This window comes from Ovis canadensis, chromosome 2 (assembly GCF_042477335.2).
Source record: "Ovis canadensis isolate MfBH-ARS-UI-01 breed Bighorn chromosome 2, ARS-UI_OviCan_v2, whole genome shotgun sequence".
NCBI lineage: Eukaryota > Metazoa > Chordata > Mammalia > Artiodactyla > Bovidae > Ovis > Ovis canadensis.
The window spans coordinates 73,927,916-73,953,369 of NC_091246.1; the positions used below are offsets into that span (position 1 = coordinate 73,927,916).

The following is a 25,454-nucleotide window of genomic DNA, read 5'->3' on the forward strand; positions in this document are numbered from 1 at the left end:
TCTTGGAGATGTAGGCAATTGTCTTTTCCTGTTGGGATACATTGATGATGCATGACAGGTCATGAGCGCGCTCCCTTTAGGTCTCAGTTCAGTTCATTTCAGTCACTCAGTCGTGTCCGACTGCGACCCCTTGGACCGCAGCACGCCAGGCTTCCCTGTCCATTACCAACTCAAATCTATCCGGCTACAATTTTAGTCGGGAGTGTGACAGAAATTTGTAGAGGATTTGTCTTCTAAGAAAAATAGTATTCTGCTACATCAAGAGGGAAGGGGCAGGAAAGTACAGCGCAATCCCTACAGGTTGCCTTGTCGGTTTAAATGAAATTTTATTAGACTGTGTTGGCGCTGAAGGATGTCCTACCAGCCACAAGGGGGCAGTCAGGGGCTGTCTCAGGAATAGTCAACGTCAGTATACTGAAGCCTCAGAGGCTCCAGCAATTATCAGTGATACTCTTAACTCTTCCCTTTACAATGTTATTTTGTACTCCTTCTCCTTTTTGCCTCTGTGTACTTTTCTCCGTTTTCTGTTTGCCCAGCTTTGCCCTACTTTCCAGTGGTATCCATGAGTACTTAGTAACGGGCAGTCAGATCTTTTAAAAGATTGATGTAATTTGATTAGCACAATTTCATTGCCTACTACGAGAAACAATTCATGTATAAACTGTAGTGGCTGTGAGTCCTAAGCAGAACTTCACGAGGGAATCCCTGTGAGAAAGGAAACTATTCATTATACTGAGAAAAAATATATATATATTTTAAGAACACAACCAAACAACAACAAACAACCTCTCAAACGATACATGTGTTATGTCCGTTCTAAGTCACTTCAGACTCTTTGTGACCCTATGAACTGTAGCCTACCAGGCTCCTCTGTCCATGGGATTCTCCAGGCAGGGGTACTGGAGTGGGCTGTCATGCCCTCCTCCAGGGGATCTTCCTCACCAAGGGACTGAACCCTCTTCTCCTACGTCTCTTTCATTGCGGGAGGATTCTTTACCCCGTAGGCTGAGCCGGTAGGGAAGCGCCAGTATATGTCCGAACCACACAAAAATCTATACTCCCATTCTATTTGTGCTCTCAGTATTCTCATCCTACTTTGCACTTCTTCAGTGTGCACATCTTCATTAAAGACTGACATACTATATATAATCTTACTTCTTCACGTTTTCTGTCTCCTGCAAAAATGTAAGCTCTACACCACAGGGATTTTTGTTTCTTTTGTTTACTTTGGCAGCATCTTTGCCTTGAACAGTGTGAAACATAGTAAATTCTCAGTAATAATTTAATGTTAACAATTATAGCAATGTCAACAAATAATAAGTAAAATGTTAATCATATCAATAATCATAAGATTTAGTAAGTGAATAAACTCCCTGAGAATTGACTACTTGTTCCTTTGTATCCTAATTCATATTTATGTCATAATTATTATTTATTGTACTATGCTGAATTTTTAAAAAAAAATCATGTAATTATCTTTTCTACTAGTTGTAAGCTCATTAAAGACTGGAATTATTTTTGTTTCATATTTATTATTCAGTGTCTAGGACAATGCCTGCTAAGTAGACCCTTCATAAACATTTATTGAATGAATGAACACATTCCTGACTACAACTACTACTTATTATTGTTATTATCAAGAGTACACAGAAGAACTGTGCAAAAAAGATCTTCACAACCCAGATAATCATGATGGTATAATCACTCACCTAGAGCCAGACATCCTGGAATGTGAAGTCAAGTGGGCCTTAGGAAGCATCACTACGAACAAAGCTAGTGGAGGTGATAGAATTCCAGTGGAGCTATTCAAATCCTAAAAGATGATGCTGTTAAAGTGCTGCACTCAATATGCCAGCACATTTGGAAAACTCAGCAGTGGCCACAGGACTGGAAAAGGTCAGTTTTCATTCCAATCCCAAAGAAAGGCAATGCCAAAGAATGCTCAAACTACTGCACAATTGCACTCATCTCACACGCTAGTAATGCTCAAAATTCTCCAAGCCAGACTTCAACAGTACGTGAACCGTGAACTTCCAGATGTTCAAGCCAGATTTAGAAAAGGCAGAGGAACCAGAGATCGAATTGCCAACATCCACTGGATGTTGGCATCGAAAAAGCAAGAGAGTTCTAGAAACACATCGATTTCTGCTTTATTGACTATGCCAAAGCCTTTGACTGTGTGAATCACAAGAACCAGTCTGTTGTTCCATGTCCAGTCCTAACTGTTGCTTCCTGACCTACATACAGGTTTCTCAAGAGGTGAGTCAGGTGGTCAGGTATTCGCATCTCTTTCAGAATTTTCCACAGTTTATTGTGATCCACACAGTCAAAGGCTTTGGCATCGTCAATAAAGCAGAAATCAATGTGTTTCTAGAACTCTCTTGCTTTTTCAATGATCCAGCGGATGTTGGCAATTTGATCTCTGGTTCCTCTGCCTTTTCTAAAACCAGCTTGAACATCTGAAAGTTTATGGTTCATGTATTGTTGAAGGCTGGCTTAGAGAATTTTGAGCATTACTTGACTAGTGTCTGAGATGAGTGCAGTTGTGCAGTAGTTTGAGCATTCTTTGGCATTGCCTTTCTTTGGGATTGGTAATGATGGCACATGATATTGTAAAAGCAAATCTTTTATGAGGCCAGTGCTCTAACCCCTGAGCTGTGGAGCCCCAGTTATAATATAAAAGCAAATCTTTTAGACCAAACCCTTAGATTAGAGAAAATAATGATTTGGACCAAAAAAAAAAAAAGCATATACACACACACATTAAAGTAATTGCCTCAGAATGGGCTTAAAAGTTCACTCTGTTGGTAATAAAGACACCTAGAAGCTGGTCTCAGCCACAGGAATAAGTAGCTATACAAATCTGCAGAAATCTTATACTGGTTTACTTAACATGTGTCATGAATATAAGAACACATGGTGTAGGTTGAAGGTAGGTAATAATAGTGCCTTCTGACAATGCTATTAAAGGATTATATGACATAATGCAGTAAGTAACACACAAAATAATAAATGAGAAAATACAATGCCTGACACATAATGATACATATTAGCTGTATAATTATTGCCATTTCTACTTTGTTGTGAAGAAGGAAATGGCGCCTCACTCCAGTATTCTTGTCTGGAGAATCCTATGGATGGAGGAGCCTGGTGGGCTGCTGTCCATAGGGTCGCACAGGTTGGGACATGACTGAAGCGACTTAGCATGCATGCATGCATTGGAGAAGGAAATGGCAACCCACTCCAGTATTCTTGCCTGGAGAATCCAGGGATGGAGGAGCCTGGTGGCCTGCTGTCTATGGGGTTGCACAGAGTCGGACATGACTGAAGCGACTTAGCAGCAGCAGCTACTTTGTTGGAATGTGATAATCAAATGAGATAATAGGTTTGGTGTTCTTTAAAATAATTATTGCATTTTTTATATATGAGGTACCAGACTGTTAATTTGGCTAGAGTATGAGAAACTCATTTAAAATCATTTTTACTTCTACTAAATAAAAGATAGTATGCAGTCGATATAGTCATGATCCAGTCCTACAAAAAAAGATTCTCCACTAAGTCAATGGGTGGCGGGAAGTCTTTTGTGTTTAGGATCTATAAATGAAATAAGTGAAGTATCTTTTAAGCACCAGAAGCTTAGACTTCTTATTCTAATTATGTTTAAATATAATGGAGCAAAAACATCATTGGTTAAATGTTGAATTGTAGAAAATATAAGTAAAATAATTTGTAGGAGGGGGAGACTTGTTTGAGCTCAGTAGTCTTGGAAGACTTCATTTAGGAGACAGAACTTAATTAGGCTTTGATGAAAAAGTAGGTAGTCAGAAAGTGGGACTGGTACTGCATCCGAAGAGAGGATGGAAGCTATAAAGGCATGTAAACAAGTGAGCAAGGCATATCGTCGGTAAAAGAACCTATAATAGTGATGTTAAGGATTAGTAGAAGATGGAAATATTGCTAGAGGACAAAGGGAGCTTTGAAATTCAGACTATGGAGTTTGGATTTTTTTCTTTTTATCCTATGGGGAACAGGAGGTTATTAAATAATTAGTGGATAATGTATGTGCTGCTGTGCTTAATCAGTTGTGTCCAACTCTTTGAGACCCCATGGACTGCAGCCCACCAGGCCCCTCTGTCCATGGGATTTATTCAGGCAAGAATACTGGAGTGGGTTGCCATACCCCTCCCCTAGGAGATCTTCCCAACCGAGGGATCGAACCCAGGTCTCCTACATTGCAGGCAAATTCTTTACCCACTGAGACACCAGGGAAGCTAAAATTGAAGCTTAAATAACTTGACCTTAATGTATACAGATGTGGAGGGAGAAAAACCAAAAGTGAAGAAACCAACTATAAGTCCACATTTTGGATCAGTGAATTGTGAAGACCCAGCAGTAGGATGGAAGGAGTAGAAATAAGCAGAAAGGACCCATAAATGTGATTTTTAAATGAACCATCATTAGATTTGATGACTTGTTTTATGTAACCTGGATGTGGGAGAGAGAGAAGAGTTTAAGACGACCAGGGATTTTCTAAAAATTGAAGTACAGTTGACTTACAATGTTATGTTAATTTCTGCTGTGCAAGTTGATTCAGTTATACATATATCAAAATATATACGTTCTTTTTTGTATTCTTTTCCATTATGGTTTATCTCATGATGTTGAATATAACTCCCTGTGCTGTACAGTAAGGTCTTGTTTATCTGTTCTATATGTAATAGTTTCCATCTACTTACCTCAAATGCCTGCTCCATTCCTTGCCTCCCCTCCACCACTTTGGCAACCGTGAGTCTGTTCTTTATGTCTGTGAGTTTGTTTATGTTTTATAGATAAGTTCATCTGTGTCATATTTTATAGATTCCACATATAAGTGATATATATTTGTGGTATTTGTCTTTCTCTTTCTGATTTACTTCACTTGGTAAAATGATCTCTAGTTGCGTCCATGTTGCTACAAATGGTGTTATTTTGTTCTTTTTTATGTCTGAGTAGTATTTTATTGTATATATGTACCATGTCTTCTTTATTCATTCATCTGTTGATAGACATTTAGGTTGTTTTCATGTCTTCTCCTTTATGAATACTGCTGCTATGAACATAAGGGTAAATGTATCTTTTTGAATTATAGTTTTGTCCAGATATATGTCCAGGAGTGGGATTTCTCAATCATATGATAATTCTACTTTTCTGGGGACTCTTCATACTGTTTTCCATAGTGGAACAGTGTAGAAAGTTTCCCTTTTCTCCACACCCTCTCCAGCATTTGTTATTTGTAGACTCTTAATGATGGCCATTCTGAATGGTGTGAGGTGGTACCTCCTTGTAGTTTTGATTTACATTTCTCTAATAATGAGCAGTGTTGAAAATCATGTGCCTTTTTGCCACTGTATGTCAGGAAGACCAGGGCTTTGAGCTGTAGAGGATGAAAAGCTGATGACATTGAGGAATCATGAGGGGAATTTAATCCTACAGTAAAGCTTTGCATATGCTAAGTTGCTTCAGTTGTGTATGATGCTTTGACTCCCTATAGACTATAGCCTGCCAGTGTCCTCTGTCCATGGGATTCTGGAGGCAGGAATGCTGGATTGGTTTGCCATGCCCTCCCTCCAGGGGATCTACCCGATCTAGAAATCAAACCTGCATTAGCAGATGGGTTCTTTACCACTAGTGCTGCCTGGGAAGCCCCAGTAAAGCTTAAGAAATGATGAATTTTAGAAAACTATAAAGTATTCAAGAGGAATTCTCCTAACAAAACAAATGGAAACATGGGGCTGGAAGTATGCTAAGACATCCAACCTGGAGATCCAGATTCGGAAATCAACAGCAAAGAGTTGTGAGTTAAAGAAATAAAATTAAATCAACTCTCTGACTAATGGACAGGGCATACAGTGTCAAAGCAAAGAAGAGGGAATTTCATGTGGTAAGAAGTGAGAGAAGAGATAAAGAAGGAGAAAACAAGAATTATAGAGGATGATGTCCTTTTGCTTTTCATAAAAGCAAAAATGGAAGGTAATTTTCTGAAGAGGGTTCATCAGTGGAGTGAAATGTGAAAGAAAAGTAAAAGAGAAGCAAATTTAAGATTAAAATTTGGGATTGGAGGCCAGTGTGGAATTTAATAGGCTAAGATTCAGGTAGGGAACAGTTCATAGTGGGTCCCAGAGGGAATGAGGGGTGAAGAGCTAGCAGCAGTTCCATTGATTTGGCAGAGGAAGAGTTGATGCAAAAACAGTTTTATTTGTTTACTGAACTATATTAGAAACAGAGGAAGATTCCCATGCAGAGGAAAGGTGGATGATGTACAAGGTCAAAGAGTGTGGCAAAATAATTGAAACATTACATTTTCCCCTATATTTTTTCCTTTCAACCTCTTATATCATCTCCCCACAAATTTTAACCAGGTATCCAGAGCCTAAGTGTTTCCTTCCTGATGGACTTTTGCAGGGCAGAAAACAGAGGTTGCTTAAAGTTACTCTTCCCATGACCCCTAAATACAGGAGGAGGCCAAAATTAGGCAGGTGTCCCCAGTGGACAAGTAAGAGAGAAATGGAGAGGAAGAAGGAGAGATGGTTGAGGGGTGAAAGGGAAGATTTTCCTTGTAATGGAAAGAGGATGATGGCCTAGAGTCCTGAAATAAAGAATTACTGCTGTGCAGTGCTCAGTGGCAGTGACATGGAGAGGGGGAGCCTTAGAAGAGATGGCTATATGGTATACCTAGGGAAACAGACCCTGAGCAGAAAACATGCACATTTGGCAAAGTTCTGTTGACTCCAAGAGAGGTAAGACCTTAAATGGAGACACCATGCAGGCTAGAATAGTTGGTGTCATGGGGAAACTGTTGAAACTATGGGTATTGGGGACTTAGTGCTTTGGTTCTAAAACCCTGGGTTTCAAGCACAGCTTCATGGGGGAGTTCCATTAGAATAATGTCTGATGCTAAATTTCCAATTCAGTGACAGCATTTAAACATATCAATCTGTTAAGAATAAAATAGTTGAGTATTTCTTTCACACCAGAGACTGTGCTTACAAATTCATGCCTGTTACACATAGACAGTCTTTTAGGAATATGAAAACCATGGTCATAACATACAGACAGGTAGAGGGGTTACATTTGGGGATACTTTTCCATTTAAAATGGAGGAAAATATAGGCAGGAGTAGTGGTATGTACTAGCAGATGAAATTTAATTGAGTCACCGGATGATGGTGAAACTTCAGTGTTAAGTATGATGTGAAAACTAGTGGAATAAGGAGTGGACCTCAGAGCAAATGGAGTCTGAAATTGACAGTGAACTATGCTGGGGAATAAATGAGATATGAATGGAAGTGTTAAAATCAGCAACAAAGATTTCATGATGAAAGTGTAACTCTTGAAAAAATGTTGACTTTCTCCCTGCTGCTGCTGCTAAGTTGCATCAGTTGTGTCCAGCTCTGTGCAGCCCCATAGACGGCAGCCCACCAGGCTCCTCTGTCCCTGGGATTCTCCAGGCAAGAACACTGACTTTCTCCCTAAAGAGTTACATTCTGTTGGTCTCTGCTTCTTCAATAAGAAGGAGCTCTTTCGGAGGAGGCCTCAGGGAGAACATGATGAACTTCAGAGATTTGCTTATGGCTAGCCATGCCTAGGGATTTGAAATATAGGAAATGTGATTTTTCATCTTCTATTCTTCATCTCCAGACATTTGATGGACAAGATTAACTTGTTATAAGTACATTTTCTCTGAAAAAAACCAAAATACTAGCTAACTATGTATCAATATATAGATTAGAGCAATTGACTATTAGTACCATACTGGTTTACAATTTTAACAAATGTTCATATCATCTCACAGTTTATTTTGCTTACATGAATGTTCCATAAATTTTAAAATGGTAAACTTTACTGAATTTTTTTTCCAATTTAGTTCTTTCCTAAGGAAAAAAACATTGATTTATTTGTTCTGTTTACTTTGTGACTTCATTTATGTCACTTAAATATATTTACTTGAATTTCTTAGAAACATGAAAGTATTATAACTTGAAAAACAGTTGAGTTCATTTGGGCACAAAAATCTAATTGTATCTGGTATTGAATCTGATTGCTTTCAAACATTATTTCAGCAGGGAAAATAAAACCTGCTATGGCTCAAGTAGAAAACTACAAGGTTTCTGGTTTAATGTTTACATAGTCTATATTGGCAAGCTAGATTAAACATTTTTTATTACTTTTGTATGTACCTGGTGTTAGGTGTATATAAAGCTACTTATGTCAGTTAAATAATAAAGCTTTTTAAATCATTATGAAGTTAATAAGATACAAGAGTAATTGATGCAGTAATACCATTGATTTTTTTTAAACAGCTTCTTTAGCAGGAAAAAATTGATTTTTGAGAGAAAATATGATATGGGAAGACAATACTGTTCCATAACATTTGAAAAATGTGAACACTAGTAATGATTTCTCATATTCTAATAATTAGTGGGGCCTGATTTGGACCTAGGTAAATGCTCACATGCTAGTAAAGTAATGCTCAAAATTCTCCAAGCCAGGCTTCAGCAATACATGAACCGTGAACTTCCTGATGTTCAAGCTGGTTTTAGAAAAGGCAGAGGAACCAGAGATCAAATTGCCAACATCTGCTGGATCATGGAAAAAGCAAGAGAGTTCCAGAAAAAAACATCTATTTCTGCTTTATTGACTATGCCAAAGTCTTTGACTGTGTGGATCACAATCAACTGTGGAAAATTCTAAGAGAGATGGGATTACCAGATCACCTGACCTGCCTCTTGAGAAATCTGTCTGCAGGTCAGGAAGCAACAGTTAGAACTGGACATGGAACAACAGACTGGTTCCAAATAGGAAAAGGAGTATGGAACAACAGCCTGGTTCCAAATAGGAAAAGGAGTACCTCAAGGCTGTATATTGTCACCCTGCTTATTTAACTTATATGCAGAGTACATCATGAGAAACGCTGGACTGGAAGAACCACAAGCTGGAATCAAGATTGCCAGGAGAAATATCAATAACCTCAGATATGCAGATGACACCACCCCTATGGCAGAAAGTGAAGAGGAACTAAAAAGCCTCTTGATGAAAGTGAAAGAGGAGAGTGAAAAGGTTGGCTTAAAGCTCAACATTCAGAAAACGAAGATCATGGCATCCGGTCGCATCACTTCATGGGAAATAGATGGGGAAACAGTGGAAACAGTGGCTGACTTTATTTTTGGGGGCTCCAGAATCACTGCAGATGGTGACTGCAGCCATGAAATTAAAAGACTCTTACTCTTTGGAAGAAAAGTTATGACCAACCTAGACAGCATATTCAAAAGCAGAGACATTACTTTGCCGACTAAGGTCCATCTAGTCAAGGCTATGGTTTTTCCTGTGGTCATGTATGGATGTGAGAGTTGGACTGTGAAGAAGGCTGAGCGCCAAAGAAATGATGCTTTTGAACTGTGGTGTTGGAGAAGACTCTTGAGAGTTCCTTGGACTGCAAGGACATCCAACCAGTCCATTCTGAAGGAGATCAGCCCTGGGATTTCTTTGGAAGGAATGATGCTAAAGCTGAAACTCCAGTACTTTGGCCACCTCATGCGAAGAGTTGACTCATTGGAAAAGACTCTGATGCTGGGAGGGATTGGGAGCAGGAGGAGAAGGGGACGACAGAGGATGAGATAGCTGGATGTCATCACTGACTCGATGGACGCGAGTCTGAATGAACTCCGGGAGTTGGTGATGGACAGGGAGGCCTGGCGTGCTGTGATTCATGGGGTCGCAAAGATTCGGACACGGCTGAGCGACTGAACTGAACTGAACTGAAATGCATCATTGAGAATATATATGTAAATGTGAAATCAAGAATCATTCTATATCATGCATATTTAAGAAAAAGTTTTTTGTTGTTGTTACAACCTTTCTTTCCCAACATAAGTTAATTATTAGGTTGGTGCAAACAAAATTGTGGTTTCAGACTGCTTTACGACCCATTTTGAATTCAAATAAGAAAATTGCTCAAAATTGCTTTTTTGTCTAACATCATTTCCCTAGTCTAAAATAAATATAAAATATCTTGTTACTGCTCTTAGGGGATAAGCTTTCAGTCCTTCACTGAGAATGATGTTAAGTGTGGGTTTTTCATACATAGACTTTACCAGGCTTAGGAAGTATACTTCTATTCCTTGTTTGTTGGTTGTTTTTAATCATGAAATGGTATTGAGTTATGTCATTTTTTTTTTTAATTACAGGATGATTGCTTTAGAGTGTAGTGGTGGTTTCTGCCATAGAACAATACAAATCAGCTCTCTCTCTCTCTCTCTCTCTCTCTCTCTCTATATATATATATATATATATATATATATATATATTTAGCACATATATATATATCCCCTCCCTTGTGAGCCTCTCTCTCTCTCTCTCTTTCTCTCTCTCTCTCTCTATATATATATATTTAGCACATATATATATATATATGTCCCCTCCCTTGTGAGCCTCCCTCCCATAATACTACCCCATGCCCCACCCCACCCCTCTCAGGTTGTCACAGAGCACCAGGCTGGGCTCCCTGTGTTATATAGCAGCTTCCCACTAGCTAGCTATTTTATACATGGTAGTGTGTATATGTCAATGCTACTTTCTCAGTTTGTCCCGGCCTCACCTTGCCCTGCTGTCATGCTTTTATTACATGTTTTTGGTCCCATTGTTCTATTAATGTAGTGTAATACATTCATTGATTTTCATATGTTGAATTATCCATGCATTCCAGGAATAAATTTCACTTAGTCACTGTGTATCATCCTTTTAATATCTAGTTGAATTCAGTTTGCTGTTTTTTATTAAGGATTTTGGCATCAGTAAAGGATATTGGCCTGTAGTTTCCTAAGTAGTATCTTTGTCTGGCTTTGGAATTACGTAATTTTGGTCCTGAGAATGAGGTAGGAAGTGTTTTAATTCTTCAATTTTTTTGTATGAGTTTGAGAATGATTGGTTTTAATTCTTTAAAACATTTGGTAGAATTCTCCAGTGAACCTATCTTGTCTCAGGTTTTTCTTTCTTGGTAGGTACTTCATTATTGATTCAATCTCCTTAGTAAGTATAGTGTTATTTAGATTGATGATATCTCAGTACTGTTGGTAGGAATGTACATTAGTGCACCAGTGTGAAATAGTATGGAGGTTTCACAAAAAACTAAAACTAGAGCTACCATATTACCCAGGAATTCCATTCCTGGGTACATATCTAGGAAAAAAAAAAAAAAAACAAACACACCAATTCTAAAAGGTACTTGAACTCCAGTGCTCATAGTGTTATTTACAATTGTCATAATATGGAAACAAACAAGTGTCCAACAGCAGACAAATAGATAAAGATGTGAAACACACATACACACCCCCAATAAATAGTAATCTGCCTTAACAAACAGAATGAAAATTTGCCATTTGCAGCAGAATGGGTGGACTTAGAAGGCATTATGCTAAGTGAAATAAGAGAAATACAAATACTGTATGATAGCACTCCTATGCAGAATATAAAAACACAGCGAATCAGGGAATGCAACAAAAAGAAGCAGGCTCACAGCTACAGAGAACAAGCTAGTGGTTACCAGTGGGGAAAGAAAAGTGTGTAGGTGCACTGTAGAGGTAGAGGAGTAAGAGGTATAAATTTTTAATCATAAAATAAAAATTCTACAAAAATATTATTCAACACAGGGAATATAGTCAATATTTTATATTAAGTATAAATGGAACATTACACATTAAAATTGAAAATCTCTATATTGTACAGCAACTCAATTTCAGTAAAAAAATAATGTCTATTAATTCAGAGATTAAAATAGACATTTTAATCAAAACACAGAAAGACTACTTTTAAAGACAACAATTCAGTGTGCCCATGCGTATTGCTGGTAAGTGCTAGAGCATTCCTACCCATGTCTACTGGATTCCAAAGAGGTCTTTCTTTTTCCCATACCATTTGGATCCAACTCCAGCTAGAGTTCATCTTAATGGTGAAGATTAATACTTAAAGATTAATGCATTTGAAACAGACATTGTAGGTACAGAAGTAGCAAGTATAAGCAAAGCTATGGGTTGACTGACCCAGTCTCCTTCCAGACACTTCTCCCTTGCGTACCTTAACTCTCTAGTCTCTAAGTGGTAGAAATGATTTCCCAGTGTCTCTTGCAGGTAGTAGTATCCGTGTGACACAGGTCTGGCGAATGTGAAATAAGCACACATGTGGCGGTTTCTGGCAAAGCCTTTGCTTTTCTAATCCTGGCACTAAGTCTTCTACCCTAAAATGTACCCTGAGATCTGGAGGTGCATCAGCCATCTTGGTCTCATGAGGAGAAGAGCATACGGAGGAAGGCCTATATTTTAAGCAGAGCTGACTGGAAAAGTCATGAGGAGCCTGCTGGCATCATTCAGGGTCAGATCTTTACTCCACAGTCTTCTTTGAAGCCAGCCACTGTTGTAGGACTTTCTGTCATTTACAGACAACACAATCCTATCTGATACATATATATGAAGAGTAAATTTTTACATGAGAAATAAAGTGAACATACTGTCATCAGCTTCAAGAATTAGATATCTTAAAGGTGTTAACTTATTATCTTATTATTTATAGTAGATGATTAGCCACAGACTGTCCTTGTAGCGCTTAAAAAGTGGTATCATCAGAGGCGGTGAATACAGATTCTTGGCCTAGGAGCCCTGACCCCAGGGCTTTTGTGGAGCAGCAACTCAGGAACATGGGCCAGGGCAGAGTCTGGGGAGATGCCTCTTGTGTGGGGGGACTGTCTCTTTTTCCTCTCTGGGCTGTAGGTTTCTTGGTCACTGTTCTTATTCTCCTCTGTTGGATTTTCCATTTCAGACAGCACTCTTCCTGGCTTTGTCCAGGGGGGCTTATGGCCTCTGAGGTTCTGCAGCGTTTTATGAAGTTTTCCCAGGTGGCCTTGGTTGGAGGCCTGAGGATGATTAATTATGTATGGGACTTTGAAATATGGGAGTTGCTGTTTTAATCCTTTTAAATTCTTCTTACAGACAGATGATGGAGGTTAAATTACTATTTAAGTGCATTTTTTTTTCTGTAAATGCTGCCTAAAAGCTTGAGTGTATATGAATTAAAGAAACTGACTGAATACTAAGATGATAACTTTGTTACTATACCTACAAGGTTTCATAGCTTGTCACAATTATTTTATTACATAAATGGTTTGTAAATACTTAAATAGCAAACTAAAATTTTGTTTCCTTGCTAAACCAGTTTTTCTGCAATATATGACACTGAAATGTTTATTATTTTTTATATGTATGTTTGTTTTCCTCCTTAAAGATTATACTTTACTTTTTAGTATTTTAGACAGTAGAGTTCATATAAGAACCCTAGTTTGAAAAATACTTGAGTTTATATAGCTTGAACTAAATTAAATTGACTTGGAGTCCAATCTGATTCTTTGCAATTAATAGCTCATTAAGACACAAAAATATTTTAAAGTCTACTATAAAAGTTGAATTCTTATAACTCTGCATATTTGATCTAAGAGTTACTGTCAAAAGTGTTTTGGTCCATTTTATGTACCTGGCTTTAGGGATTGTGTAAAGTTATTTTTAAATTTCTATTTGGTTTTTGGCTATTAAAATAATTTATTTTATATTAAATAGTGACAGAACATTTGGGCATTAGGTTTGGAGGAGAAATGGTGACAGATTATAATTTATCAGATACAAATTTCCAAACCAGACTTATTTTTGAAATTTTGTCCACTCATTTATGCAAGACATAGCCTTTTACTAAACAATCTATTTCTATTTACTTTGAGTTATTGTTATTTTAAACTACCGCCACTCAAAAAGGAATAACATAATTATTATCATTAATAAACTACCTCTCACATAAGTATTATTAGCAGAAACTACAATAACACATGGGACGCTTTCTTACATATCAAATGAAAACATAAACACTAAAAATAATTTCTCATATTTTAATAATCAGTAGGGTGACAGAGGCATTGGTGACTTTGTCATCGAGAATACATGTGAAGATTAGATGAAATGCACAGCTTCATTTCAGCACAATTGAACTATGTCTTTTTTGGTACAAGCGTCATAGCAACATTTCTTAGCCAGGCTAACTGTCTCTCTTTTGGGTAATGTCTCTCTGAGCCTGGGTTTTCCAGTTCTGAACCTCTGTTGTCTTCTGCTTCATTTTTAAATTCTTCAGAGTTAAGATTTGAATCCTTTAATGCAGAATGTAGTTGCTCTCTCAATGATGGCTGCCTCTCAGATAGTGTTGCCTTCTTCTCTTGTGGCAAAGTAGGAACAAATTCCAGCATCTTTAAGGTTTCTACATCATTGGTCATGGAGGATGGCATGATTTCTAATTTTAAATGAGGGGGAAGAGAAAAAATATCCATGCCAAAGAATGTCAGGAAAACTATAAAATTTCGCACAGACACAAAGGAAAGCATTGCCTCAACAGAATTCAACAATCAAACAGACTTAGCAAGTGTCCTCATATCTAAAAAGCTTAGTTTATTATAGTTGAGCAGGTTAAAATATTCCAATATTACCAAAGTTCTGCTTTACTCCACTTGGACCCATTGTTGTCTCTCCTCATGTCCCATGTCCCTTTAATATTTTCATCATAGCACTTTTTTTTTTTAATCTGACACTTCTGAAGTCATCTTAACCATAAAAAACACTAGTTTGACCATGGATGAATCTTTATTACCTGAGTAATTTTCTTCTACGACTATATGAAGAGTATATTAATTAAACTATCAAATATTTTCATGGTAGGAAGTTACTGCTTCAGGATAAAGTAAAAACAGCAGAATTTCCAACTGCTCTGATCTAGAAAGGAGATGCCAGTCTCTGATTCTCCTTGTACATCTGTTTAATAATTTCTCTTCCCTAGAATGTTTACTCCAAATCAATAACCCTTTGATTATAGAGAAACCCTTACATTATAGAGAAATGGGTTAAAAGACATTAACCAATAAATCATTGACTTTGACAGATTATTAATCTGTTGTGATGTATATCTACTGACTAATGTACTGTGTATGGTTTTTTTTTTTTTGTCTCAATATTGTGGATCATAAACTGTGCAAGTTCTGTGTGTTGCCTAGGAAGGGAGTCTGTTCTTAAGTAGTGTGCCAGGATGGGCATACATAAAGGTTGGGACTTGGGCTAGGTCCTTTCAGGAACCATCTGACATATTCCTTCTTTATACTTACTCACTACTGTTGAACATGTATTGAATGTTTCCATGTTTCTGGCATCACCAGATGGGAGATACAAGTAAAAACATCTTTCCTACCCTCAAAAACCTTTCAGGTAGATTCTTTCCTCACCATTCAGTTCAGTTCAGTAGCTTAGTTGTGTCTGACTCTTTGCGACCCCATGGACTGCAGCATGCCAGGCTTCCCTGTCCATCACCAACTCCCAGAGCTTACTCAAACTCATGTCCATTGAGTCGGTGATGCCATCCAACCACCTCATCCTCTGTCATCCCCTTCTCCTCCTGCCTTCAATCTTTACCAGCATCAGGGTCTTTCAGATGAGTCAGTTCTTTGCATCAGGTGGCCAACGTATTGGAGTTCCAGCTTTAGCATCAGTACTTCCAATGAATATTCAGGACTGATTTCCTTTAGGAGGGACTGGTTGGATCTCCTTGCAGTCCAAGGGACTCTCAAGAGTCGTCTTCTTCTTCTCCAACACCACAGTTCAAAAGCATCAATTCTTTGATGCTCAACTTCTTTTACAGTCCAACTCTCACATTCATACATGACTACTGGAAAAACCATAGCTTTGACTAGATGGACCTTTGTTTGCAAAGTAATGTCTCTGCTTTTTAATATGCTGTCTATGTCTTGCCTGGCAAATCCCGTGGATGGAGGAGCCTGGTAGGCTGCAGTTCATGGGGTCGCTAAGAGTCGGACACGACTGAGCGACTTCCCTTTCACTTTTCACTTTCATGCATTGGAGAAGGAAGTGGCAACCCACTCCAGTGTTCTTGCCTGGAGAATCCCAGGGACGGGTGAGCCTAGTGGGCTGCCATCTATGGGGTCACACAGAGTCGGACATGACTGAAGCGACTTAGCAGCAGCAGCAGCAGGTTGGTGATACCTTTTCTTCCAAGGAGCAAGCGTCTTTTAATTTCATGGCTGCAGTCACCATCTGCAGTGATTTTGGAGCCCCCCCCAAAATAAAGTCTGCCACTGTTTCCATTGTTTCCCCATCTGTTTGCTGTGAAGTGATGGGACCAGATGCCATGATCTTAATTTTCTGAATGTTGAGTTTTAAGCCAACTTTTTCACTCTCCTCTTTCATTTTCATCAAGGCTGTTTAGTTCTTCACCTTCTGCCATAAAGGTGGTGTCATCTGCATATCTGAGGTTATTGATATTCCTCCTAGCAATCTTGATTCCAGCTGGTGCTTCATTGCAACCATACCTATCCCAATTACATAGTTTTGAGAGTTATAGCACCAAAACAAAGAAAGAAAGAAACATTTATAAAGTTTACATTATAGTGTAAACCTAAAGCAATTTGTGCTCTTTTTCATGGACAGCAGAACTGTCCTTTTCAGCTTATTAATAAGACATTCCCCTTGAAATAGTGGAAACAATGAGGTCAAGAGAAATCTTAAGCATGGAAGATGAATTCCTGGGTAATCATTGATGCCTGCAAATCAGAGAAGGCCGTGCCCGCTCACCATGGCAGGAATGGTCCAGGCTACTTCACTTCCTATGACTTCTGTAGCAAGTCTCATACAACAACAAACTTCAACAATTAGAGTTCTCAGTGGAAAGAAAACAATACTCTAACATTTTATTTTTCCTCCTAGTGTTCTCTCTTATTCAGGTTCTAAACTGGCACTGACAGATGGGAATTCATACCATTTTTTGGTAGAAATTTTTGCTTTTCCCTCAGTAAGATATCCTAAGTTCAATTCAGTCTGTCCTCATAAAAATACTCCTTGCTGTAACTTAAACTTTCTCTAACTGGCTCTGCTGAATACATAGAAAAGCTGATTCCCATACACTGAGCCAGCTAATGAATCAGGCAATATATTTGTTATTTCTATTACATTTACTCATAATATATTGTTTGGGGCTTTTTTTTTTCAGTTTAAAAACTTGTTTTAAAATACTTTGAAAGTCATAGAAAATTCACAAAAATGATAGAATTCCCATGTATCTCTTTTTTTTCAATCTTGGTAGGAACATTTAACATGATATCTGCCTTTGAACAGAATTTTAAGTCACCAGTACACCATGATTATGGTACAGAATCTGCCTGCAGTGGGGGAGAAATGGGTTTGATCCCTGGGTTGTGAAGATCTCTTGGAGTAGGAAATGGCAAACTACTCCAGTATTCTTGCCTGAAAATTCCATGGACAGAGAGTTTGGTAGGTTACAACAGTCCATGGGGTCACAAAGAGTTGGACACGACTGAGCATGAGTGAGTGATCTGTAGGTACCGTGTTATAAATCGGATTCCTAGAACCAGTTCATTTTGCATAATTGAAATTTTATATGTAATAATTAGAAACTCCCATTTTCCCCTCCTCCCAATCCTGATAATCACCGTTTATTCTTTCCTTATGAGTTAGACTGTTTTAGATACTTATTATAGTAGAATCTAGCCATATTCATCTTTCTGAGATAAGCATTTTTCACTTAGCATTATGTCCTCCAGGTTCATCCATGTTGTTATGTAGGTTAAGGTTGCCTTTTTAAATGTGAAATAATACTCCATTGTATGTATACAGAACCTTTTCTTTACTTTAAAAAAAATTTCAAATTATGAAAGTCTGGTAATACGTTTACAGGAGACTTGGAAAATACAGCCACAAAATTACATATAGTTTACTATATATTACATTTATTTTTAAGTAAATAAATTAAGATTTTTAGGTAGAGTTTTAATATCAAACTCTCAAAAATTAATAGAATGAATAGACAGAAAAGTAAAAGGCTATAGTACACCTGAGAAGCACTGTGGACCAATTCAACATAATTAAGATTTCTACAGATTTCACTTAACAGTAGTATACAAATTCTGTTCAAGTTCCCATACACCATAAACCAGGAGACACTAGTACATGTCCAAGGACATAAAACAAGGTATAAAAATTTCGTGGTCTGAAGGTATTTAAACCATATAGAGTCTGTTCCCTTAATCATTATAGAATTATGTTAGAAGTCAATATCAAAGGATATTTGAAAATAACCTGCACATTTTCAAGTGCAATGTGACATGAAGCAAAAGAGTTTTTGACTTACCCATTAAAATCCTCAATAAAGTTAAAAGTATTTTTGGTTGATACAGCTTCACTTGTTTAATTTTGCTTTTGTTGCCTGCATTGTACTCTTTATTAAAATTATTTTTTAAATTTGTTTTGAAACAATTTGCAGTTTGTAACAGCTGTAACTTCTGGAGTCTAAAAGATAATATCCTAATCAACCTAAATAAGTACAAATGTTTTTTAATCAGTATAATTTGGAGTAAAATCTCACTAATATAGAATTCTTCTAAATAAAAATTCTATGCTGTTCTTAAAAGGGGTACAGCGAGTAGTATTTATGCACACATTGTTGGAAAATAACCATAAACAAAGAGTAACAAAGAATTATGTAGATAGTTGCGTTCAATAAATCTCTGACCAACAATGTAGAAAAGTAAAGTAAAAAAGTTTTATATCATGTTTTAAGTTCCACAAAAGGGCAGTAAATGTACTTAGTGTGCATAGTGATTCTATATGAGGGTCACTTCTATATATGATATCCATATAGCCTATAAAATATAGTTATGATTTATCATAAATTGCACATGTTGTAAAATATAAAACAATTATCCTTAATGGAGTTTGTCCTCTCTGATTTTCACATGACCCATTACACTGATTAGACTAACCTATACCTCAGTGAAAATTTCCATTGTTGTTTAAACTTAGCTCCCAATTTATCTTTATAAGTGCTTTATAACTAACAAAGTGTTTTTTAAAACATCAGATTTAAGCCATATTCCAATCTGAGATCTTGATATTAAAGAAAACCTATTGCAGCTTCCAAATTCTTGAAGCATCGATCAGGGTTTCTGCTCTTTATCTATAGGGCAAATTTCCCTTGACTCTTAGTCTCCTTCAGTTTCTCTTATTAAACCAGCAAGCCCCTATCTTTCTGTTTAATCCCTTCTCATACACCTGAACTTTTAGACTCAGTTCAAAGAAGTGGGAGGCTAGGTTCTCCCCTTTAGTGAAGTTTACAAATAAAAGAGGAATTTTTCAATGATGTGGTCCACAGACCAGTTTCATTTTTTTGTTGTTTAAACCAAGGACGAGGATCATTAAGTTTAAGGCCCGCTTTTATGTTTACCACTTCAGGATCCTGTCATACTTCTCTGCCCCATGCCCTCTGGTGTACAAATAGCTTGATAACCATCTCATACCTCACTCTTTGCCCCCTGTCATATCAAGTCAAGATGCCATGTCCAGTTGGCCCACCTGCCAGCAAGCCTGCAGTCCTGCCTTCAGACCTTGACTCTTGGGTCATGTGGCCTGACTGTGCCCTGCCTCCTGTGGACCTTTGAGAACTTACCTTCTTTGTCACTCCCTGCTTCTGCCTGTCCTGTCAACCTGACTGCCAGGAGGTGAAGGGCAACAGTTGCTGTCAGCTGAGCCCAGCCAGTTGCTCTTCCTGCTGCTTTCTGTGCCTCTGGTGAAATACTGGGTGAAATCCTCACTAGGAAGCAAAGTTAGCAGGCAAAAGCTGGAACTTCTTTTTGAGCACCAGCAGCTTCAGAGTCAAGGCAGTGAGCAGTTTCCAGCCAGGCACCATGGCCAGCCATTCCTATTGGTTGGCAGCCCGACAGCAACTAGTGGAAAGTGCCGAGCCGCTGGCAGGGTGGGAGCTCTCACCTGCTGGTGTCCTGATCCCAGTGGAGCCTCCTCCACACTCAGAACATTTCTCTTAAATGTGGGCAAGCTACAGATGTCAATAAGGATGCAGATGAAATCTTGGCCGCATTCCTGAATATCTTCGTTGTCTTTGCCTGAAATCTCTCTGGTAAGTTGGCACAGTAGCAGCCAGACTTCTAGCAGGTTTCACCCTTCCTTCCACTCCTCCATTAGCCCAACTTTCTGTTTTTGGACCTTTAACAATTGTTGCTTTCTCTCTTTTACCCTCAAACATTTTGTATGCTTGGGTAATGTAGTCAGTATTTGAAGTCTTTATGGACAGGGAAGTCTGGAGTGCTGCAGTCCATGGCGTCGCAAAGAGTTGGACACGACTGAGCAACTGAACTGAACTGAAATATAAATTGATAAGCTTCCCTAGTGGCTAAGATGGTAAAGAATCTGCCTGCAATGCAGAAGACCCTGATGCGATCCCTGAGTCAGGAAGATCCCCTGGAGAAGGAAATGGCAACCCTCTCCAGATTTCTTACCTGGAGAATCCCATGGACAGAGGAGCGTGGCAGGCTACAGTCCATAGGGTCACACAGAGTCAGACATGACTGAAGCAGCTTAGCACAGCACAATATAATTTAATTATCTCCAGTGTTTTAATAATATTAGCCTGATTAGCTTTCCCAAAGAGTTCAGTTCAGTCGCTCAGTCGGGTCTGACTCTGCCACCCCATGGACTGCAGCACACCAGGCATCCCTGTCCATCATCAACTCCCAGTTTACTCAGACTCCTGTCCATCAAGCTGGCAATGCCATCCAACCATCTCATCCTCTGTTGTCCCCTTCTCCTCCCACCCTCATTCTTTCCCAGCATCAGGGTCTTTTCAAATGAGTCAGTTCTTCGTATCAGGTGGCCAAAGTATTGGAGTTTCAAATTCAACATCAGTCCTTCCATGAATATTCAGGACTGTTCCCAAAGAGAATGGCCACTACATATCCAGAATAGGTGTTTACAGTAGCATACACATATTGGAATCCTTTATTTTGAATTAATATACCAATATCATCAATTTGCCATATTTGCCCAGGCATCTTGCCATGTGCCAAATGTCATTTGACTAGTTTTGGCAAGCTGACAGGTTGGAGATTGTAAAATAACAGATTAAATGAGATAGTTAAGGAAGGACCTTGATCCTGAGCCCACCTATATATTGTTTTTTATCCCAGATGATGATATTTTTGGTGTGACCAGAAAGTTAAACCTTTTAAGTCACTGGAGTCTGGAGTGACTTCTACTGGTTGGATTTCAGTTTGTTCATCTGTAAGCGATATACTGTCTTTCCACAGAATTTGGAACATGTGAGCATCTGCATGAAAGACCAAAACAATAGTAGTTTGAACAATTTCCCAAATGTCAGGCCAAAAATCCTTTGGAGGGAATTTTCTGGTTACCCTTTGCCCATAAGGGAAGCCAAGTGACCAGTCCATTTGCTACCAACCAAGAAACTGTGTACGTTTGGCATTCAGTTAAATTTTCCTGTTTTAGAGCCTGGTATACTGTATAGCACAGGCGGCTGCGACCGGCGCACTGAGCACGGCTTAGAGGAGCTACCCCATGTCCAAGGTCAGGGGCAGAAGCCAGAAAGACCCCATGCCCGAAGGGCGGTGGCCAAGAGGAGTTACCCCACTTCTGAGGTCAGGGGCAGCAGCCGAGAGTGCCAGGCTGCGACGGCGCAGGAACAGCAGGGAGGAGCAACCCCACGCCCAAGGAGCAGTGGCTGCGCGGGCGCAGGAGGGCCTAGAGGAGCCATCCCATGTTGAAGGTCAGGAAGGGCGGCGGTGAGGAGATACCCCTCATCCAAGGTAAGGAGCAGTGGCTGCGCTTTGCTGGAGCAGCTGTGAAGAGATACCCACGCCCAAGGTAAGAGAAACCCAAGTAAAATGGTAGGTGTTGCAAGAGGGCATCAGAGGGCAGACACACTGAAACCATACTCACAGAAAACTAGTCAATCTAATCACACTAGGACCACAGCCTTGTCTAACTCAGTGAAACTAAGCCATGCCTGCGGGGCAACCCAAGACAGGTGGGTCATGGTGGAGAGGACTGACAGACCGTGGTCCACTAGAGAAGGGAATGGCAAGCCACTTCAGTATTCTTGCCTTGAGAATCCCATGAACAGTATGAAAATGCAAAATGATAGGATACCGAAAGAGGAACTCCCCAGGTCAGTAGGTGCCCAATATGCTACTGGAGATCAGTGGAGAAATAACTCTAGAAAGAATGAAGGGATGGAGCCAAAGCAAAAACAGTACCCAGCTGTGGTTGTGACATGATAGAAGCAAGGTCCTATGCAGTAAAGAGCAATATTGCATGGGAACCTGGAATGTCAGGTCCATGAATCAAGGCAAATTGGAAGTGGTCAAACAAGAGATGGCAAGAGTGAACGTCAACATTCTAGGAATCAGCGAACTAAAATGGACTGGAATGGGTGAATTTAACTCAGATGACCATTATATCTACTACTGCGGGCAAGAATCCCTCAAAAGAAATGGAGTAGCCATCATGGTCAACAAAAGAGTCCAAAATGCAGTACTTGGATGCAATCTCAAAAATGACAGAATGATCTCTGTTCATCTCCAAGGCAAACCATTCCATATCACGGTAATCCAAGTCTATGCCCCAACCAGTAACGCTGAAGAACCTGAAGTTGAACGGTTCTATGAAGACCTACAAGACCTTTTAGAACTAACACCCAAAAAAGATGTCCTTTTCATTATAGGGGACTGGAATGCAAAAGTAGGAAGTCAAGAAACACCTGGAGTAATAGGCAAATTTGGCCTTGGAATGCAGAATGAAGCAGGGCAAAGACTAAGAGAGTTTTGCCAAGAAAATGCACTGGTCATAGCAAACACCCTCTTCCAACAACACAAGAGAAGACTCTGCGCATGGACGTCACCAGATGGTCAACACCGAAATCAGATTGATTATAGTCTTTGCAACCAAAGATGGAGAAGCTCTATACAGTCAACAAAAACAAGACCAGGAGCTGACTGTGGCTCAGATCATGAACTCCTTATTGCCAAATTCAGACTCAAATTGAAGAAAGTAGGGAAAACCGCTAGACTATTCAGGTATGACCTAAATCAAATCCCTTATGATTATACAGTGGAAGTGAGAAATAGATTTAAGGGCCTAGATCTGATAGATAGAGTGCCTGATGAACTGTGGAATGAGGTTCGTGACATTGTACAGGAGACAGGAATCAAGACCATCCCCACGGAAAAGAAATGCAAAAAAGCAAAATGGCTGTCTGGGGAGGCCTTACAAATAGCTATGAAAAGAAGAGAAGTGAAAAGCAAAGGACAAAAGGAAAGATATAAGCATCTGATGCAGAGTTCCAAAGAATAGCAAGAAGAGATAAGAAAGCCTTCTTCAGCGATCAATGCAAAGAAATAGAGGAAAACAATAGAATGGGAAAGACTAGAGATCTCTTCAAGAAAATCAGAGATACCAAGGGAACATTTCATGCAAAGATGGGCTCGATAAAGGACAGAAATGGTCTGGACCTAACAGAAGCAGAAGATATCAAGAAGAGGTGGCAAGAATACACAGAAGAACTGTACAAAAAAGATCTTCACGACCCGGATAATCATGATGGTGTGATCACTCACCTAGAGCCAGACATCCTGGAATGTGAAGTCAAGTGGGCCTTAGAAAGCATCACTATGGGAGGGGAGGGAAAGATGGCGGAGGAATAGGACGGGAAGATCACGTTCTCCCTCACAAATTCCTCAAAAGAACATTTCAACGCCGAGCAAACTCCACAAAACAACTTCTGTAGGCTGGCAGAGGACATCAGGCAACCAGAAAAGCAGACCATTGTCTTCAAAAACAGGTAGGAAAAAATATAAAAGACGAAAAAGGAGACAAAGGAGGTGGGGAGGGAGCTCCGTCCCGGGAAGGGAAGCCCGTCCCGGGAAGGGAATTTTAAGAAAAGAGGTTTCCAAACACCAGGAAACACTCTCCCTGCCAAGTCTGTGGCGAGCCTTGGAAACACAGAGGGCAACATAACAGGAAGGAAAAATAGATAAATAATTAAAACCAAGAGATTACAAGCCCACCAGTAACTCCCCCAGCGGAAAAGCAGCACAGACGCCTGCATCCACCATTGGGAAGTGGGGGCAGGGCAGGGACGCGCGGGAGGCGCGGGCTGCAGAGCTTTGTAAGAATCGGGCAGGAACGCCCCACGCGCAACCAGAACGATCTAACTTGGGCTAGCAAACCAGACTGTGGGATAGCTACCACGCGAAAAGCTCAAACATAAGACACCGCCAGGACCGAGCACAGAACAAAGGACGGAGCGGAAAAAGCCGGCTGCAGACCGTTCCCCGCCGGGGACAGGCAGCCAGAGCCGTAAGGACTGGAAAGGGGCAATTGCAGACCCGGAGAGACTTTACTTACCTAACTGCAAGCAGGCTCCTTTGCTAAGACTTCTGGGGGTGCTGGACAGTCACAGTCTGCCTCACGGGGTGCGCCAGCGGTCCACCCAGAGAGCTGAGCGGCAGCGGCGGAAAAGGTGACAAGCCCCGGCGATCGCGCTCGCCAAACTCCTGAGCTACTCGGACCTGGGAAGGGCACAAAGCGCAGTCCCAGCCGCATTTGTGCCTCTGAGGGCTGCCTGAGGGCCGAACCTGAGCGGCTTGGACCGGGGAAGTGCACGCAGCCTAGGGCCGGCCCCAGACGGTTCCTGGCTGAGCATCGTAGAGCCGGAGCGGTTTGTGCGCCGTGAGAAAGGACAGGTCAAGCGGGGCAGAAATACTGTGTGCACATGACAGTGCTATTTGTTTGCAGCATCCCCCCTCCCCACAGCGCGACTGAACTAGTGAGCCTAAAAACCAGCAAACAGAAGAAGTTAAACAGAGGGAACCACCTTGGAAGTGAGCCCACACGGCCCATAACATCAGAGAAGAGCCAGATATATTTTTAATTTTTTAATATTTTTAAAATCATTCTTTTTTTTTTTTTTTGCTTTTTGCCTTTTTTTTTTTCATTTTTTTCTGAGCTTTTTTTTAGTTGTTAAGTCTTCTATTTCTCCTCTAATTTTTATTTCTATAACCTAGTATTACTATTTAAAAAAAAAAAGACTTTTTTTTTTTTTTTTAAGGCAAACACCATATATACTCTTTGGATGGTTGTTGGTGTTTTGTTTTGGTTTTTTTTTTTTGTTTATTTGTTTTTTAATAATTCTTTTTTTTTTTCTCTTTCTTCCTTTTTCCTTCTGCTTTTCTTTAATATTGTATCTTTGAAAATCCAACCTCTACTCCAGATTTTTAATCTTTGCTCTTAGGTTTTTGTTGTCAATTTTGTACATTTAAAAACCCAAACTTCACTACCCAAGTTTACCTGAGAGCGAGATTACTGGCTTGACCACTCTCTCCTCCTCTGGCCTCTCCTTTTTCTCCACCAGGTGGCCTCTGTCTCTTTTCTCCCCCATCTCTTCTCTATCCAACTCTGTGAATCTCTGTGTGTTCCAGACGGTAGAGAACACCTAAGGAACTGGTTA

General features: G+C 39.6%; 2 protein-coding genes across 2 annotated transcripts in view; both read right to left on the reverse strand.

Annotated features, from left to right (window-relative positions):
• Window positions 1–24,830, reverse strand: part of AK3 (adenylate kinase 3) — a 467,912-nt gene extending 443,082 nt beyond the window's left edge. The window contains exon 1 of the mRNA XM_069576519.1: window positions 24,353–24,830. The gene's annotated coding sequence lies outside the window, so the exon portion shown is untranslated. The remainder of the gene's footprint in view (window positions 1–24,352) is intronic.
• RLN1 (relaxin 1) lies at window positions 14,045–14,391 on the reverse strand. Its single transcript, XM_069573719.1, is given in 2 exon segments — window positions 14,045–14,106; window positions 14,109–14,391. Coding segments are annotated over 2 exon segments (345 nt in total).
• Window positions 24,831–25,454: the final 624 nt, after the last annotated feature.